Raw genomic sequence first — 17,729 nt, forward strand, 5'->3', positions numbered from 1 at the left:
TTTAACATGTTTGCGGTGCGTATTAAAAGGTCAATTGACGCCTTAAGCCAAATGTGCGCTTAAAAGTATGCTACAGATTTTTATCCCACATACATTATGCAAAGCTTTGCTACCTTTTTCTATGGAAATGTGTTTAGCTGATACACGTTACTTTAATCGCAATCTATAAAAAGAATATAAACAACTTAAATATCCGCTGCATAGAGTATAAAACAGTTTACTTTCACTTTCTTTTAAATTTGTATACCATCATAAATTTCCTGTTTACCTATTGAGCAAGCTAAACATGTTCTACATTAAGTAAGATGCAGACATGTGGGCGACTGTTTTGATCATTTTATAACTTATTCAAACTTTATTTAATAACTTTATAATAACATTGAAGATGTTTCAATATCAGAGAATCTGTCACTTAGAAAGCGAATGAATGAGTATTTTTTTCTTTTGACTTAAACAAGAGAAATGACATTGCAAAAAAAAACATTTTCTATTCTTCTCGACTTATATGTTCGAAAAGTGTTAACTGAACATATAAAAAACTGTCCTTAATCAAGCTTTCTTATTCGTGTTTATCATATATAATAAATGAACTAAAATTTGTAGCTCTCTCATTTTCAACTTTTTCTTTTCTTACCGAATCCATTTCAAATTCATCTTGTCTTCATAAATTAGCCACAAAAAGCACAACGCGAATTTGAAGAGCTCTAAGCAGCTCTTGTCTGTTCATTTTTGGAATTTGCACAGCAGGATTTTCTTGGTATATGCATTGTGCAAGCCGCTAATCCATGCACTCGAAAAGCCCAAAATAACTACGACAAAAGCAAAGCTTTTGCAAAGTGCACAAATGTGCGGCTTGCTAAGAAGCGTGCTACAACGAAATCTCCCAAATGATTCCACACTCAACGCACTCAAGGCTCAACACATGCACATAAGGCACAACAATAGCGCTAAGCGCATATGGGGAAAATGCGCGGCGTTGAAAAGTATGCTACACATTTTTTCCGGCCATACTTTTAATGCCGCTCGCAGCTGTCGTCAACTGTTAGCCACTGGTCACCATTTTATTTTATTTTTCTGCTGTATTTCAGTCGTCGTCGTCTGTTGCTGGCAGGCACAGCAGTTGCCACTCGGCACTCGGTTCAACCTTAAGTGCATGGGTGTAACGACAAAAAAAAAGAGGAAATGAAAGAGACAGAGTACAGAAGGCAAACCACATGGCGACATGGCAACGATGACAATGTGCCGAGTTACATATATGGCGACTGCACTTGTGCACAACTTTTGACAAGGATGCCACAAGCACTTCAGACGACAGCCAAAAGTGGCGGCAGCAAACAACAAGCAAAAACTGGGAATGTGATTGTGTATTATTGATAAAATTCTGTATTGATTTTACGCAATGCTAATTTAGAAACTGTATGCGGCAATAACAATTGGAAAAGCGGTTTGATCGGCTTAAACAAATTCCTGTAGTTGAACCAACGCTGGCAAGTAAGTGTCCGGCACCATGGCCATGCCTTGTTGCGTGCCACTGCAACGTGCCGCCTCCACATCCTTGACAGTGCTGACACCCGTGCCCACAAACAAGGACTGAAATCCGCTGTTATGGGCAAATAATATGTCCGTCTTTAGACTGTGAAAAAAGAGCATTAATAGATATACACACAAGTATGAAAATTACAGTGGAGTGTGGTCGACTGTTAAATACATATATACGAAATTAAAATATCGAAAAAATACTAAAATATACCAAAGTCAAATGTGCTCGACGGTGAGATATATACTAAATGAATATATCGAGAAAAAAAAAACTGAAATGTACCGAAGGCGAGTTTGCTCGACTGTGAGATATATACCGAATGATTATACCAAAAATACTAAAAACTCGGATGTACTCGAATGTAAAAATGTACCAAATTAGTATACCAAAAAATACGAAAATATACTGAATAATATTTTTGGTATATAAAGATAACAAAACATTGTGGTATTATTCTTAAAACATACCAAATTAACATACCGTTAAATACTAACATATACCGCAAACTATATTTGGTAGATCGATATAACAAAACATTGTGGTGTTATTCTTAAAATATATCAAAGTAATATACCAAAAAAAAAAGATTCTAAAATGTACCGAAGATATTTGGTATACCGATTTAACAAAACATTGCTGCATTAATATACCAAAACTGGAATATACCAAATATACTAAAAACTCGAATACACTCGAATGTAAATATACTATATACCCAATTAATATACCATAAATACTACAATATACTGAATAATATATTGGGTATATAAGTATAACAAAACATTGTGGTATTATTCTTGAAACATAGCAAATTAATATACCGTTAAATACTAACATATACCGCAAACTATATTTGGTCGATCGATATAACAAAACATTGTGGTATTATTCTTAAAATATTATATATACCAAAAAAAATTCTAAAATATACCGAAGACTATATTTGGTATATCGATTTAACAAAACATCGCTGTAGTATTTTTAAAATAAACCAAATGAATATATCTTACCATTGCAGATTATCAACGAAAAGCAACTAAAATTTGAAAATGATATCTTAAATAACTTAATCAATTTTTATCCCATTTATAAGTCATAAGTACTGTAGTCATCATTGTGTACGAGAGTATACCAAAAACTATAGCTTCAAAGTTGATTTCGATTTAGATTTTTTTTTTGATATGACAAACATTTGTTGTAGAAAGACAATTATAGCTCTATTGCTTACAGTCTCTGAAAACCAGTGTATCATGCGGACAGACGACCAGACAGGCAGACAGAAACTGATCAATGATATACGCATATACTTTATGGGGAAGGAGATGAGTAATACAACCCTTCATTTACCTTACGGATTGCTAGTATAATTATGAGCTCAACTGACACTTACGTATCGCCAATCATAAGCGTTGTTTCTGGATTAATGTGACCACAATTGCGCAGCTCATTCACCATCATCGGATTCGGTTTTCCTAGTATGAGAGGTTTGCGTCCACTTATCGTTTTAATTGCTGCAATCATGGCGCCAGCACCAACCAGCACCCGATTGTTGCCAATGGGATAGGCACCATCCAAACAGGTGCCCAAAAAGAGCACTCGATTGTTGAGCAAATAGGCGCAGGCTCGCATTATGGTCTGCACATTGAAGGTGTCATCCTTGGCTACAATAACTGCTCCCACTTCCGGATCCAGTTTCATTTCCTTGGCAAACTGCAGCATACTCTTGTCACTCTGTTCATTTTGAACCGCAAATGAGCAAATATCGAATTTGGATAGTTCATGATTAATTCCCGGCTCGCCGATTATATACACCTTTTTTGAAAACTTTTTGCTGCCCAAATAGTGAGCTATAGCCATGGCTGATGTCAACATATGATTGTCATCTAGCTCTATACCAAAACTTCTGGCTTTCTTTATCAGCGCCGAACTCTCAACGCCCGAATTGTTGGTCACAACAAACATGCGTCGTCCGCTGGCTTTCAGTAGATTAAAAGTCTCGGGCGCTCCTTCAATGGCCTTATTAAAGTGCCACAGCACGCCATCAGCATCGCAGATGATGGTCTCGAATGTGCTCAGCCATTGACGAACCCGTTGCTTTGGCAACTTGCTCAGATTTGTGAAACTCTGCTTGAACATTGCTTTGTATCAAATTTGGTTTCTATGTATATTTAATTCTATAAAATCAACTCATTTGACAACATTGTTGTCGCCTACATACATTTTGTCAAAGTATTTTTGCAGTATATTTATAGTATTTATTTAGTATATTTATTACGTCGATTAAAAATACTCATCATCGTTTAATTCCAACTTAAAATTGATCTACGATTTTATATTCCTATCAGGCTTTTCTTCTTTAATAAGATTTTCTGATATCTATTAACGGCTTGAAAAGTTATGCATTCAACTTTTTATACTCGCTGCCCATAAGGTAGAAGGGTATTATAACTTAACGCCTGCAGCAAATGTATACGACAGGCAGAAGAAGACATGTCCGACCTCATAAGGCATATATATTCTTGATCAGTGTCAACAGCCGAGACGATCTAGCCACGTCAGTCTGTCTGTCTGTTTATATGAACATATAGCGGGTATCTCACAGTCGATCACACTCGACTATAGGTCTCTTACTTGTTCATCATTGATTTAAAACTGTTCAAATTCCAAACCAATCAATTTAAAGAACATATTGAGCTATTGCTCAAATTTATATGCTTTGAGAAGGTGAAAGTACTCGTAAGCAAAGCTGAACTTCAATATTAAGTGCTCAGAACTTTTGCGATGATTTCTTCTATGAAGATTTGTCATTTTAAGACATTTGAGGACCGGATTTTGAAATATTATATTTAACATTTTTATTCGTCTTGTTCACGACTACAATGCGATTTTTCGCCTACGTTTGTCAGTATAAATAGTAATAGTAATAATACTTTTATAAACTTAATGTACTTCTATTCATTATTTTTTAATGACAAAGACTTTTACATTCATCAACACTAACTCCATCAAATCTAATTTCGTAAATGCAGCAAACACATGCGTCTAACCATTTCTAGATGGCAAAAACTTCAGTAAGTCCGAAAGCTTGGGCACAAATAAATCTGGAATCTGCTGATATTGCATTGGTTTACTGGATTTCTGAGCAGCAGCCACATCTTGTAAATTATTGACGCCAGTGCCAACGAGAAGAGTTTGAAAGCCGCAATTGTAGCCAAAGTGAATGTCGGTGTACATGCTAAAAAAAGAATTAAAGTAAAGTCAAAATAAATAATAGAAAATATGTCTACTTACGTATCGCCCACCATCAGAGTGCGCTCTGGGTTAATGATGCCCTCGCGTATGAGATGCGAACAAATGAATGTGTTCGGCTTGCCACAAGTGAAGGGAACGCGCTTTGAGGCAGCTTGAATTGCGGAAACCATGACGCCAGCTCCTGGAGTCATACGACCTGGTGAAGCAGGAAAAGCACGATCACGATTTGTGGCCAGAAAGAGAATTCGACGATCCTTTAAATAGCAACAAGCCTCGCACATTTTCAACATATTCAATTGACTATCAATGCCAACAGCTACAGCACCAACGTTATCATCCAGTTGCATCTGCTGCACATGATCTTGCAAAGAGCTGCCTAGCATCTGCTCCTTTTTAATAGGCAGCGACTCAATGCCCACAGCCTTTAGTTCATCGGCAATCCCTTGTTCGCCCACAATGAAAACCTTTCGCTTGAACTTCCGCTCCTGCAGATAGCGAGCCAAAGCCATCGACGAAGATAAAATCTCATTTGCACCGATAAGAAATCCCATTTTTTGCGCTTTGTTGCACAGTCCATTGGCAGACATGGCAGAATGATTAGTGCAGATGAATACTTGTTTGCCCATTGCACGCAGCGCATTAAATGTCTCCGGTGTTCCTTCGATTACATCCTCGCGATGCCAGAGCACGCCATCAGCATCGAAGACAATCGTATCGATGCACTTCAGCCATTGCTGTATGCTGAACTTGTTCAAGGCGAGCAATTGACACACTCCCTTCTTCACTAGTATGTTTGTCATAGCCGCACACATCTATTTTGAATTGTTATTTATAGAGAATATACATTGTGTTATTGAATGTTGTGTATACCCTAAGTCCAGCTCAGCTTCCCTCAAAGCGTCAATTCGACAATAATTCAAGTATTCACAAGCTTAATATTAAATAAAGCAAACTTCAGCTGTAGCAAATGATTGACAAGCGACAAAAAGAGTCTTTGATGACGTACACTCGCAAGTAAAAATAATTATTACTTGCCACATAAAAGTATGCAATGATTTTTCACTAAGGAATTTTGTGACAGGACCAACAAAAACTTTGTGTAAAATTCGTTGCATACTTTTAGGAGGCGCGCTTTATTGCGTGCAGCTAGACTGCCTTTGTAACTGTCAAATAATAAATAAAATTGCAGACCTTTCGCTAATCATTAATTAAGTTCATTAGGCAATTTCTCCGCAGCACATCAACTCAAACCAAAAATTCACCACATTGTACACAGCAAAGCTCAAGAAGAAGTGTTAAAGTCATTTGAAAGTTAGTCGTCGCCGTGACGTTGACATTGGTTTCCCAGGAGCCTGTGAAACGGCAAGGACATCGTTGGCGCATTTAAATCACTGAACTTTGCACATTTGTTATTTGGACATTGCAGGCCAGAGACCGACTGACTGAAAAGCAGGGCCAACTTGCGGTCCATCCTCCCCTTTGGCTGGCTGACTGGCTGAACATCGAAGCGCAACTTTTAATTGAGCGCAATGAAATAGGCAACTTGAAAGACGAATCTTGAATGCGCACTCTCTGCGCTCCTCTCTCTCTCTCCCTCTCTCTAGCGTGTCCTGTGCAAATCGCCAAAGTGCCAAAGCGCCAAAGGCTGTCAGCATCAGCGTCAGGCGAGGCGACACCCGTGGCGCCAATTAAAATGGCATTTGACTTTGTTGTTGTTGCTGCCAACAATAACAACAACAACAGGAACAGAAACAAGGCCAGCAAAGAACATTAATGTTCGCGACAGATACTTAAGCATGTCTAAAATCCGACATTTGTCCGGCCGCACCTTGGCATAAATTCATTAAAACGTGTTTGCCCAACGGCTATTTCACTTCGGCTTCAGCTTCGAGCGAGGGAATGCGCATAAATCTGCCGCAATTTAGCGGATTTCTTTTTGACCGTGTCAAAGAGCCCACAGCAAACTGCCCGAAAGCAATTCCGTCGCAAAACTCTCTGCATACCGTTCGCAAATGCCATTTGCCGCAAATTGGCGCAACACTTTTCAACGCTCACTTAAAGCGAAAATTGAGACGCAAAAATGTTGAAATTTACACAAATTTAATTTCGATTAAAGCAACTTAAATTTTGAATTAAATTTTTAATAATTGAACAAATTTATTTACGCATTTTATTTACTTGTTTTCAATACCTCCGAAAATCAATATCATTTAAATATATTTCTTCAGTCGAAGCGTGAAAATACCTACAAGCAATTACAAAGTTTTCGGCACAAAAACATTTCCAAATTCATTTTGTTTGAAAGTGAAATTTCTTTAATTTTCCACTAGCGTGACTTTTTCAAACTGCATTCTTGTTGCAGAAAAAAAGCAAAATCATTTAAGGAAAAAATGTAACAAATTTAATTATTAAAAGAAAAACTTTTCTTGCAGCCTATTGATGCGGCTTTTGCGCGTGTTTGTCAATATTGCTGTTGTTGTTTAATGCTTTTGTTGGGAACAGACGAAGCGTAGTTTGTCAATAGAATAGGCCTTGGGAAGCCTTGGGAAGAGAAACCAGACGAGGCAAAAACCGAAACTTTTTTATTAAGTTTACAAGACGAAGTTAATTTCTTTGGCGCGTGTGGCAATGCTCAGCGAGCCTAATTAATACCTTGGAGCAAACTCGTGGAACAAGTTGCAAAATTTTACTTGATTTATATGCTAATTACTGGATTGCAACACAACTTAGCTCAGCTAAGCTAAGCTCAATGCAACGCAGGCCAATTACAATCGCTGTCAATTACAAGTTAAAATTAAAGTTTCACCACCTAAACGATTTCTGTTAGCTCAACTCGTGGCCATTATCTGGCGACAGCAGGCATTGGCAACAAACTTTAAATTTATCCAATGACTAGGCATAAATCAAGCACAGATACCATCATCAGCTGTCTCTGCCTACTCGACCAGAGCTTCAGTTATTTGAGGCCTGAAGGCTCAAGTCCGAGATTGCCTTTGCCTTTGCCCAGTTCGTCATCTTGTTAGCTCTGGTCTATTGCGTAATTCAAGTGAATGGATATCGAGTGAAAACAATCTCTCAGAGTGTTTGCCGCTTTGACTGATGGCTGCCTGATGTGGCATGGCTGCAAAATTGCAATTTTATTGCAAATCCTTGCAGGAATTGAAATGTTTTTACCAACAGAAAAGTATTCAAGAAACTTAGACCAAAATTCTCTTCCACTTGTTGCACCAAGTTCTCTCTTTATGTAAATTCCAACAGCAACTACAGCACCTGCATAGTTGAGTCAACTAAATCGCAATCAGTGCGCTTCGCAAGAGGTAAATGCAAAATAGAAGCATTTTCCATGTTGTCGTCGCATTCCAAACTCCTACACTGCGTATACGCAATGTCAATACTGCTGACATTTAACATTTGCTCTTGTGTAAGGGAATTAGTCTCAGATGTGAGCACATTTACAACAAATTATGGCACATTAACAGCTCGCAATTTGTGTCGAAATTTGACCACATTAATTTAACTGCTTCATGGAATTATGCACACGACATGCCAAGGACCAAATGTCCTACTTAGCATGTAGAAAGTTGTGTAAGAATAGGAATATGAATTGGGTAACTAAAATAGCTGTAGCTCGTTTTTCACATGCACTTCCTGGAATTTTTTATATGACGAATATTCATTTTATGCACTTTATGCGTCAGCGAACGCTCAATCGATATCTGATTGCCAGCATATTTGATGGATTGCATATTAAAATGTTATAATCGAATGTTGCACCTGCCGCAGAACGAATATTAGATGCGCTAACTCATCTTATTCCATTCTTTAAATATTATTTTCAAATAAATTTAAAGTATGTTTGACACATTGTAGAAGTTTAAGATATGGAAAATATAGCTAAGTATGATAAAATTAAATTTTATTTTTTCACTTGAATACTAAAAATAAAGACAAAATAGAAATTTATAATTAAAATATAATTTTTATTTGAATAATGTATCATTAAAGAATACTAAATTGTCTTTTGCCATTTGAAATAAAATTTAAATTAAAAATTAAAATACAATTTGTATTTCAATAATTTAGAAGCACATAAAATAACATTTTCTTTTGCCCTCAAATACAACTACAAATAAAATTGAAATTTAGAATTAAAATATAATTTTTATTTTTATAATTTATGATTGAATAAAATAACATTTTCTTTTACTACTTAAACTTTACAACAAGAACAAAATTTAAGTTTAGAATTTAAATATAATTTTTATTTGAATAATTTATCATTAAAGAATATTAAATTTTCTTTTGCCACTTGAAATAAAGTTGAAATTCAGAATTAAAATATAATTTGTACTTCAATAATTTATAATCACATAAAATAACATTTTCTAGAAATAAAATTTATGTTTGGAATTAAAATATAATTTTAATTTCAAAAATTTATCATTAATTTTAATCTACATATTATTTGAAATATTTACATAACTTAATAAGTAAAGAGTATACAAAACTGTAATAAAATTCGTTAGAATTCAGCTGAATAGAGGTCTTAAAGTATTTGCTACACAAAAGAAAGCACTTAGAGTCCAAATTGGTTTTTGCAACAAATATAACATTTTTTCAGCTTGCTTCTGAGAATTTTATTGATACAGCAAATGCAAATGCAAATTCGCATCGCTGAGTATAAATTTCAGTTGAAGTTAAAGTTTACGCTTGTTTATATTAAATATTTAACAAACTCAAGCAGCGTGCAATTAAAATTAACCACAACATGCAACGTCAATCAATGTAATTTATAACGCAGCCAAAACAAACTTTAAGCCGTAATTTCCGCTTTTGTGAAATGAGTGCAACCGCTTTGGCCTATCCGTCCGTCCCCCCGACTGACTCCGGGAATGGAAACATATCAGTATTCCGTTTTTGTGCCCTCTCAACCTCTGTTTGTTTTTCTGCTTCTGCTGTTGTTGGCATTGCCATTTGCATTCGTGTCCGCCGGCAAAGTGAGCGCACAAACTGCCGTTTCGTTCGTATCATAAATCATTTTAGCCACACAGAAGATTGGCGAACAGACTGTGATTTAAAGGCTCGCCAAATGGCCAAGTTGCACTATTTTTGTTTTTTTTTTGTTTTTTTGTCGTTCAATGTTATCGAGCAGCAAAATGCGTTAAATGCTTGTAGTCTTAGACGTCATGCTAGTCGAGTATCTATCTGTAATCAGCCCACATGGCGTATGCGTATTATTTTTGCTTTGACCCAGTTTAGCTAACAAGAGGCAGCGCAACATTAATGGGAATTAAATTAATAGCAAATTGTGCTCCTGTTGCGAATTGTGTTTGCCTTTGCCTACTTTCACTTTTACTTTCACTGGCGAGAAGCCAAAAACGCACATCCGCCATCGCTAACACCAAAAACACCGCCACCGCATCCGCAGCCACATCCGCCATCGTCTTCGTGTGCCGACCAATCATCGTTAATCAATTAACTTTGGCGCTTTCAATATGATTGCTCGCCAAGTTTTTTTTCTAACTTAAGTTCTGCCTTGTTTTCTCCGCCTTGTCTTGGGGCAATTTAATTAATGATCAAGTGTCAACAAAAAGCGGAAGTAATCTCATATATTATATATGAATTTGATATTTGTGTATTGAATTTCATTTTGGCCAAATCGTAATTGGCAACACGTGGACAACTTTTCGCTAACGCTTTCGCCTAGGCAACCCTCAAACTATGTCTTGAAGATAATCGTTATAATATTGTTTACAGTTTGTTTTCCTTCTATTCAACTACGTCAGAATGGAATTGAGAACCCCACACACAACAGGTAACAGAGACTATCAAAGCAATGCCTTGGGGTAGCCATCAATGCGGTAAAGTTGCATGCAACAAAGAGCGCACTTGTTACGCTCTCTATTTCTTGCCCTCGGGCGTTGCAATCTTTTGAGACCAGAAAGTTATGCACAGATTGGCAGCTGCGCTAATCCAGGATGACCAACTGTTCATGTGGTAACAGAATTCTGCTTTTATGCTCGCTCTTTGTGCTTTTTCAACTTCGTTGCTTGGCCACTTCAAACTTGTGCAAACACAAAGTTTTGAGCACTTTTCTTTTAGAGTGACCTCTCATTCGTTAACTTCGCGCAACTTCCGAGTGTGATCATAATAAAAACTTTTAACAAGTTATTATGTAAATGTAAATAATAATTTTCATACTTTAGTATATTTTGTCAACAAATAAACAGCTCTCCCTCTCTCTCTCTCTCTCTCTCTCTCTCTCTCTCTCTCTAGGGTGACCATCACTTGATAAATAATTCAAGTCAATAAAGAATATTTTAAATTTCATACTATAGTAAACTTTTCAGCTCATGAACAGCTTGCCAACTCTAGGATGACCATCACCTCAAAATCAATTTTATTTATAGGGTGACCTTCACTGCTCTTAGACAGCTTTTACACAATTAAGAGTAAGTTATCAAGTAGTCTCCATTTTAATTCGTTAGCATTACTAAAGATGACCATATTTTTCGGTAAAAATGGAAATAAATGATTAGGGTGACCATGACATATCTATTTCTTCTATAATTTTGGTGTTGAAAATAATCATTCTATAGTTCATTCGTCTAATCCATTAAATATACACTAACAATAATTATAGTGACCGTATTGTATGTTTGAGCCAAATCTATTCACTGTTCATGGTGACCATCCCTTCTAACTTACGCTTCTTATGGTTTATTAACAGTATTCTACTCATATGCTTTTACTATTACTATTATCATATGCTTTTACTCTAATTCTCCAATAATTAGAGTGACCTTAGCTTACATTGAAAACTATACACAATATGTTCAGGGTGACCATCCCTTCTTACTTACGCTTCTTATCGTTAATTAACAGTAGTAGTACTCATAAGCTTTTACTACTAGGAAGCAATCAATTCTCCAATAATTAGAGTGAGAGTGTCTTATCTTGAAAGCTATTCACAGTATGTGTATGAGTGACCATCGCTTCTTACATACGCTTCTTATGGTTTATTAACAGTATTCTACTCATATGCTTTTACTATTACTATTATCATATGCTTTTACTCTAATTCTCCAATAATTAGAGTGACCTTAGCTTACATTGAAAACTATACACAATATGTTCAGGGTGACCATCCCTTCTTACTTACGCTTCTTATCGTTAATTAACAGTAGTAGTACTCATAAGCTTTTACTACTAGGAAGCAATCAATCCTCCAATAATTAGAGTGACCATATATTATCTTGAAAGCTATTCACAGTATGTGACCATCGCATCTTACATACGCTTCTTATTGTTAATTAACAGTATTCTACTCACATGCTTTAAATATTAAGAAGCAATCCATTCCCATCTAATAAAAGTGACTATAAAAGTGACTTTTGCCTTTAAACCAAAGATATTCACAGTTCACAGTGACCATCCTTTCTTAGTTACGCTTCTTATGGTTTATTAACAGTATTATACTCATATGCTTTTACTATTAAGAAGCAATCATTTCTCCAATGATTAGAGTGACCATATTCTATATTGAAAACTATTCAACTTAAGGTTCAGTGTGACCATCTATTTTTACTTATTCTTCTTATAATTAATTTAAAGTATTCTAGTAAGAGCGACCATATTTTCTTTTCTTACCAAAGCCATTCTCAGTTCACCTCTTAACATTTTCATGAATAAAATTGTTTAAGAATGTACAACTTCATTTATCATGTGACCATTGCATTCAAATCGCAGTGCAGTGATGTACAAGTTAAGCCTTGCTCTTTACGTGCTGTATATAACTAATCTCGAAGGGCTAATGCCATCTGATGCCTTACTTAGAACAAGTCACAAGGCAAGTAGGCGATGTGCCTCACTTCCTTTACAACGCCCTCGCAACACAAACCTATTTTCCATTTTGTGCGTGGGTGCAGCTACCCAGCCACTGTATTAATGGCGTCTTGATGGCACTACGAACGGCAGCGGTTGCGTCAGTGACTAAACCAGGACAATTTATGTGCCGAGTGCATTTAACTTGCAATTAAAAAATAGGGAAAAACCCCCCTTTAAATGCTGATTTATGCATGTGTATGCAACTGAATCTCGCAAGCAATATAGTCGCCACAGTCCAAAGGGCTGTTTAATGTCGCACATATATTTTACGAGTCAGTCTCTTGTTTATTTACTCGCATGTCTGAATGACCTATAAATACCATAAGTACTTTGTATGCGCATACTTAATGTCAATGCAACAAAAAAGTTGATTCCATCACCACTTGAACTTTAATTCATAGATATGAGCAACTTTATAATGCATGCATAAAATGTATTGCAGTAGCAAGTTGACAGCACTTGGGTGACAAGTTGGTAGCCCATTGGCCACATTAAAGCGAAGCTAAACTTTGCTTTTATCATCAGAATAGCAGTGTCGTGCTCCAGTTAACAACTACAAAAATACTGTGCAACATCATGTGGCCAGGCAGAATTTGTAATGCACTCGCCACTTAATTGTGCCATAAATTAGGAGCACTTTATTTGGACAACGAGTTGGCCTCACAAACTGGGCACAGTAGCAAACCAAATATTGCCATGCCGTCCCCTTCCAAACACAAACCTTAGGCAGCTCATAAGCCAAGTTAGTAAATAGGCTGTCAGGCTGTAGATTGCCTTAACAGCATCTCAATTGTAGTAAATTCCTCGAATCCATTTGACGTGCAACACAAAATGAAGCAAATCGAATGTCAATTTCCATGAAACTTCATTATACAAGTTGTGACCAGAATTTCCCGGAAATCAATTCCAATTGATTGTACAGAATGTTTACAAAAAACAATAGGGAACTGCAAAAAAATTTATAAATAGTCATCTGATTGATTAAATTTCATGAATATACAGTAAATAAGTCATGGTAGTTGCGTGTATTTCAATTTCCAATTTTTTGTAGGTTTGTGCAACAGAAGTTTAATTACAAATATCGTTTTACAGAAAAACAGTAATTGAATCAGGGATTAAAATACAAATATACCAAAAAAAAAACTGATGCAACAAATGAGTTGATTTATTTTTTGGTATTATTGTATAATGTATTTCGTATATGTATAAGTTGTTTATTTAGTTTTTGCAATATTTGTATTTTAATCTCTGATTTAATTGATTGCAACTAAAAATATAGTTGTTTATTTATATTATCAATAACAAAAATACTAAATATACCAAAAAATACTGCGTATGTAAATGATTTGGTATATTTGTATAATATATATGGTATTTTTATATAAATAAGTTTTTAATATATATTTATTTTAATCTCATATTCATTTGATTAACAACTACAATTACAATTATTCTATAATCAACTACAATTACAGGGTATTTCAGAGATGCTTCTTTCTTATAATTCACACATTCTTCGTGGAACTAATTGTTGAATACTTAATTGAAAAATTGTATTTGTTTTAGCTGGAAGCAAATGGAGAAAAATACGAACAGAGGGAGAGCCAAAGTTATGCCAACAATTGATGGAGCAGGACGCCACGTGTTCCATCTACCCTCAAGTAATTAAGAAAGTTTTGCATATAACTGAAAGAATAGAAAAGAAAACTGGATCAACTCTAAATGTTGTGGCCAACTACGTACTTATTACTTCCCGGAGACTTTTAGCTGACTAAATTAAGCTATACATAGCTTTGTCTTGGCTGGCAAATTAATTAACGTGTTGCTGCAAAACTTGGCCAAGTTGCAGTTAAGTTAAGTTAGCTTCGCCTGCTTCAGATTATCGATAAGAGAAGTGCTTGCTAACTTGGTTAGAGAATCAGAAACAGAAAGTCAACAGCTTAACAAGTGATTACATTTTTCTTTTAAATGTCGTCAGCTTGCAACTTGTTCGCAGCAGGCAGACAGTCAACAATAAAAATTTGCATATTCTGAATGTGTGTGTGCTGCAAGCGAGTCCTGCATCAGCTGGTGTTCATTTAATCAGACGCACAGCACACATGCAGAGACAGGGACAGAGAGAGAGACAGAGAGAGAGACAGACTGACATATAGCCACCCACAGGTAGACAGTGACAAACTACACGATGTTGGAAATTAAAAAAAAATACCGAAACTGCCAGAGACACAGGCCCAAGACACAAAAGCCAAAAGCAAAACAAAAAAAAAACACAACACAACATTGGCATTGAACATTGAACTAATGAAAGCTGCAGGCGCTGAAATGCTCTTCTCTTGTATCCTTAGCCTCCTGCTGATGTGTGTCATGCCAAAGGGTTATTCAAACAAACAAACTTACACACACCCAACACACACACACTCTGGCATGAGTTGGAAAAGCGACAATTTACGATGGCTGCTGGATATTGACTGTCTGACTGAGTCTCGTCCTCGTCCTCGTCCCTGACATCTCACGCAGCTCAGAACTTGGTGGCATTTCATTCTCGCCAACCAGAATATTGCCCATTGAACTTAAATTCTGGATGCGCTCATTCCGCGACCATAAACGTCACATCAGGGACGTACTTGACATCCAAAGGTGCTGGAGAAAAAACGCAGCTCTATTGATTTCCTTGGGGATGCTTAACCCATTCAGCTGCTCAATTCAATTGATTAATCAATAAATGTCAAAAACAATTTTACAAACAAGCTCTCAATTTATCTTGTAAAATAATAAATTATAGAAATCTATATATCACTGTATTTATATTCAATTCAAAACATATTTGACCAAAATAAAATATTGAAATTTAGGAAGTTATTGAAAGTTGACATAATTTTCTGTAAGATATGACATTTTATACATTTTATAAAGACTTGTTGAATAATTTAAAGAGTTAAAGATGCAATAAAAGTAAATTTATTAAAATGTATGTATATACAACTTTTGTTGAAAGGTTCAAGTTCTTAATGAGACCAATTAGTTTATTTTGTTATGTTTTTTGCATAAGAATTTGTTAATAAATATTCAAAGAATGAACACAACAGTTTTGGGTTCATTTACTTACAATACTTTTATTCGGGCCCAAAGTCAATAGTTTTAAATATGTACTCAGACTTTCATGTCATTCTATATAAAACCAAAATATTATATATTTGGTCATAAATAAATAGTCATAAGTTGCAAATAAAAATATATTTAATTTTATTTTTAAATAAAAATATATTACATATATGTATATTAAATTTGGAATTTGTAAAATGAATAACAAAACTTAAAAAAGAAAAATTTAATATAATTTGCATACATTTAATTGTTATTATTTTCTTTATTCTTTCTTTATTATTTAATGTGTTAATTGAAGTAAACATGAGCATATAAATTTTCATGCAATCAATAAATACTCTGTAGATATTTCTATCAGCAACCAAACTTTTTGGCGCCCCTTGCTCTCTCTGAACCGCTCCTGTCGCTGGCTCTGTTCGGTTGCCCGCAGCGTTCACTTCGCTAGCTTTTAGTCTGTATTTACAGTTTATGACAGTTTGAAGCAGCTTCTATCGCAAGTTGAGTTTCGCCAAAACCGCGCTTTTTATGCCGCTTATCGACTTTCGAGGTCTTTTAATCCTGCACTCTAATTGATCACATATATTTAATTTCCAACAGCAGCTTAAGTCATTAAAAACAACAGAAAAAAAAACTCAAACAAAGCAGCTTAAAATTGCTCAAAAAAGTCATTGAACTACAGTCGAAATGTTATTTCCAGTCACGTAAAATTTCAAGCTGTCTGCTTATATATAAAATTATTATAATAATTCTAAGCGTGAATAATAACAACAACGGTTTTTTGTTAACATTGACAAAAGAGAATTTGATGGGGAAAAAAACTCCACGCTTTTCACTTTTGATATTGTTGTGTTTGTATGGACGTTGTGTGATGTGGAATCAACTTGACCGTTATCATCAGCCCACTAAAAAAGGGTACTGCGAAATGTCAATAATAATTATAAATATACGCAAAAGTCCAAGTCGGATACCCATATCAAAACTCGTGGGCAGTTAAGCCTGTGGGAGCTGGACAGCAAAAAAAAAATAAAAATAATAAGAAGAAAATTTATAAACATTGATTGTAAACGTTAATGTTTCTGGGAAACGCTGAAAGTCCACATTCCAATTTATGAATTAAAAATATGACGAGTAGGAAGAGCTAAATTTAGAAGGAGGAAAACGTAAAAAAATGTTTGCATTTTAATTGATAAAATATTTGTAAACAAACAATTTGAAAAGAATTTAATAACGCTTGCAAACAAATCCAAAATGAATGTTTACAAACGATTTAAAATAAATTTAAAACTCTGCTCTCAATAAATTGTTGTGCTAACCAGAAGCTGAAGCCATTTCCGACGAGTTTGCAAAACCAACTCGGCGTATGCTTAGTACCTAAGCTTTAAGAAATATCAGAGAGATGGCAAAGACAATTTCTGCATAACATTCGCACTCTTCCAATTTATAAATTAAGTTCTAAATTAAAATTCTTAAAAATATGTTTGTTTTATTTTATAAGCCAACAATTTATTAAAGAATTTAAAATTTTTATACTACTCCAATTTATGTGTTTAACCATATTTTTAAATAAATTTTAAGCTTTGCATCTCACAAATTGTTATGCTAACCAGAAGCTAAAGCCATTTCCGGCATGAGAGAAGTTGAATAACCAACTCGACGTATACTTGATATTTTCGCTTTAAGAATTTAAAAGAGATGGTACAACAACATCTCACTCATGCAATTTATGAATTAAAAATAAAACTAGTAGGAAAGGCTAAATTTAGATTCAGAAAATGAGAAAAAATATGTGGATTTTAATTTATGAAGCAAATATTTAGTAAAATTTAATAACGTTTCCAAACTAATCCAAATTATGTGATTAATCGATTTATTAAACAAAATTAAATATCAACATTTCTTATTTAATTATGCTAACCAGAAACTGAAGCCATTTCCGCCAAGTAAG

At 35.0% G+C, this 17,729-nt stretch overlaps 2 protein-coding genes across 2 annotated transcripts; both read right to left on the reverse strand.

Annotated features, from left to right (window-relative positions):
• Nucleotides 1–1,355: 1,355 nt before the first annotated feature.
• Nucleotides 1,356–3,747, reverse strand: LOC133844263 (glycerol-3-phosphate phosphatase). The gene is made up of 2 exons (XM_062278179.1): nt 2,931–3,747; nt 1,356–1,633 (listed from the first exon to the last, which is right to left on the reverse strand). Exons 1-2 carry the CDS (start codon nt 3,674–3,676, stop codon nt 1,456–1,458), a joined length of 924 nt encoding a protein of 307 aa, XP_062134163.1. The 5' UTR covers nt 3,677–3,747; the 3' UTR covers nt 1,356–1,455.
• Nucleotides 3,748–4,491: 744 nt separating this feature from the next.
• Nucleotides 4,492–5,789, reverse strand: LOC133844302 (glycerol-3-phosphate phosphatase). Its single transcript, XM_062278219.1, has 3 exons — nt 5,663–5,789; nt 4,832–5,604; nt 4,492–4,775 (listed from the first exon to the last, which is right to left on the reverse strand). Exons 2-3 carry the CDS (start codon nt 5,602–5,604, stop codon nt 4,583–4,585), a joined length of 966 nt encoding a protein of 321 aa, XP_062134203.1. The 5' UTR covers nt 5,663–5,789; the 3' UTR covers nt 4,492–4,582.
• Nucleotides 5,790–17,729: the final 11,940 nt, after the last annotated feature.

This window comes from Drosophila sulfurigaster, chromosome 3 (genome assembly GCF_023558435.1).
Source record: "Drosophila sulfurigaster albostrigata strain 15112-1811.04 chromosome 3, ASM2355843v2, whole genome shotgun sequence".
Lineage (NCBI taxonomy): Eukaryota > Metazoa > Arthropoda > Insecta > Diptera > Drosophilidae > Drosophila > Drosophila sulfurigaster.

What these genes read in the sequence shown, in the direction of transcription:
- LOC133844263 (XM_062278179.1), bottom strand. Translation starts at nt 3,676, where the DNA reads ATGTTCAAGCAGAGTTTCACAAATCTGAGCAAGTTGCCAAAGCAACGG. An exon ending in ACGCTTATGATTGGCGATAC is followed by an intron (nt 1,634 to 2,930) that starts GTAAGTGTCAGT and finishes CTTTTTTCACAG; the next exon opens with TCTAAAGACGGACATATTAT.
- LOC133844302 (XM_062278219.1), bottom strand. Translation starts at nt 5,604, where the DNA reads ATGTGTGCGGCTATGACAAACATACTAGTGAAGAAGGGAGTGTGTCAA. An exon ending in ACTCTGATGGTGGGCGATAC is followed by an intron (nt 4,776 to 4,831) that starts GTAAGTAGACAT and finishes TTCTTTTTTTAG; the next exon opens with CATGTACACCGACATTCACT.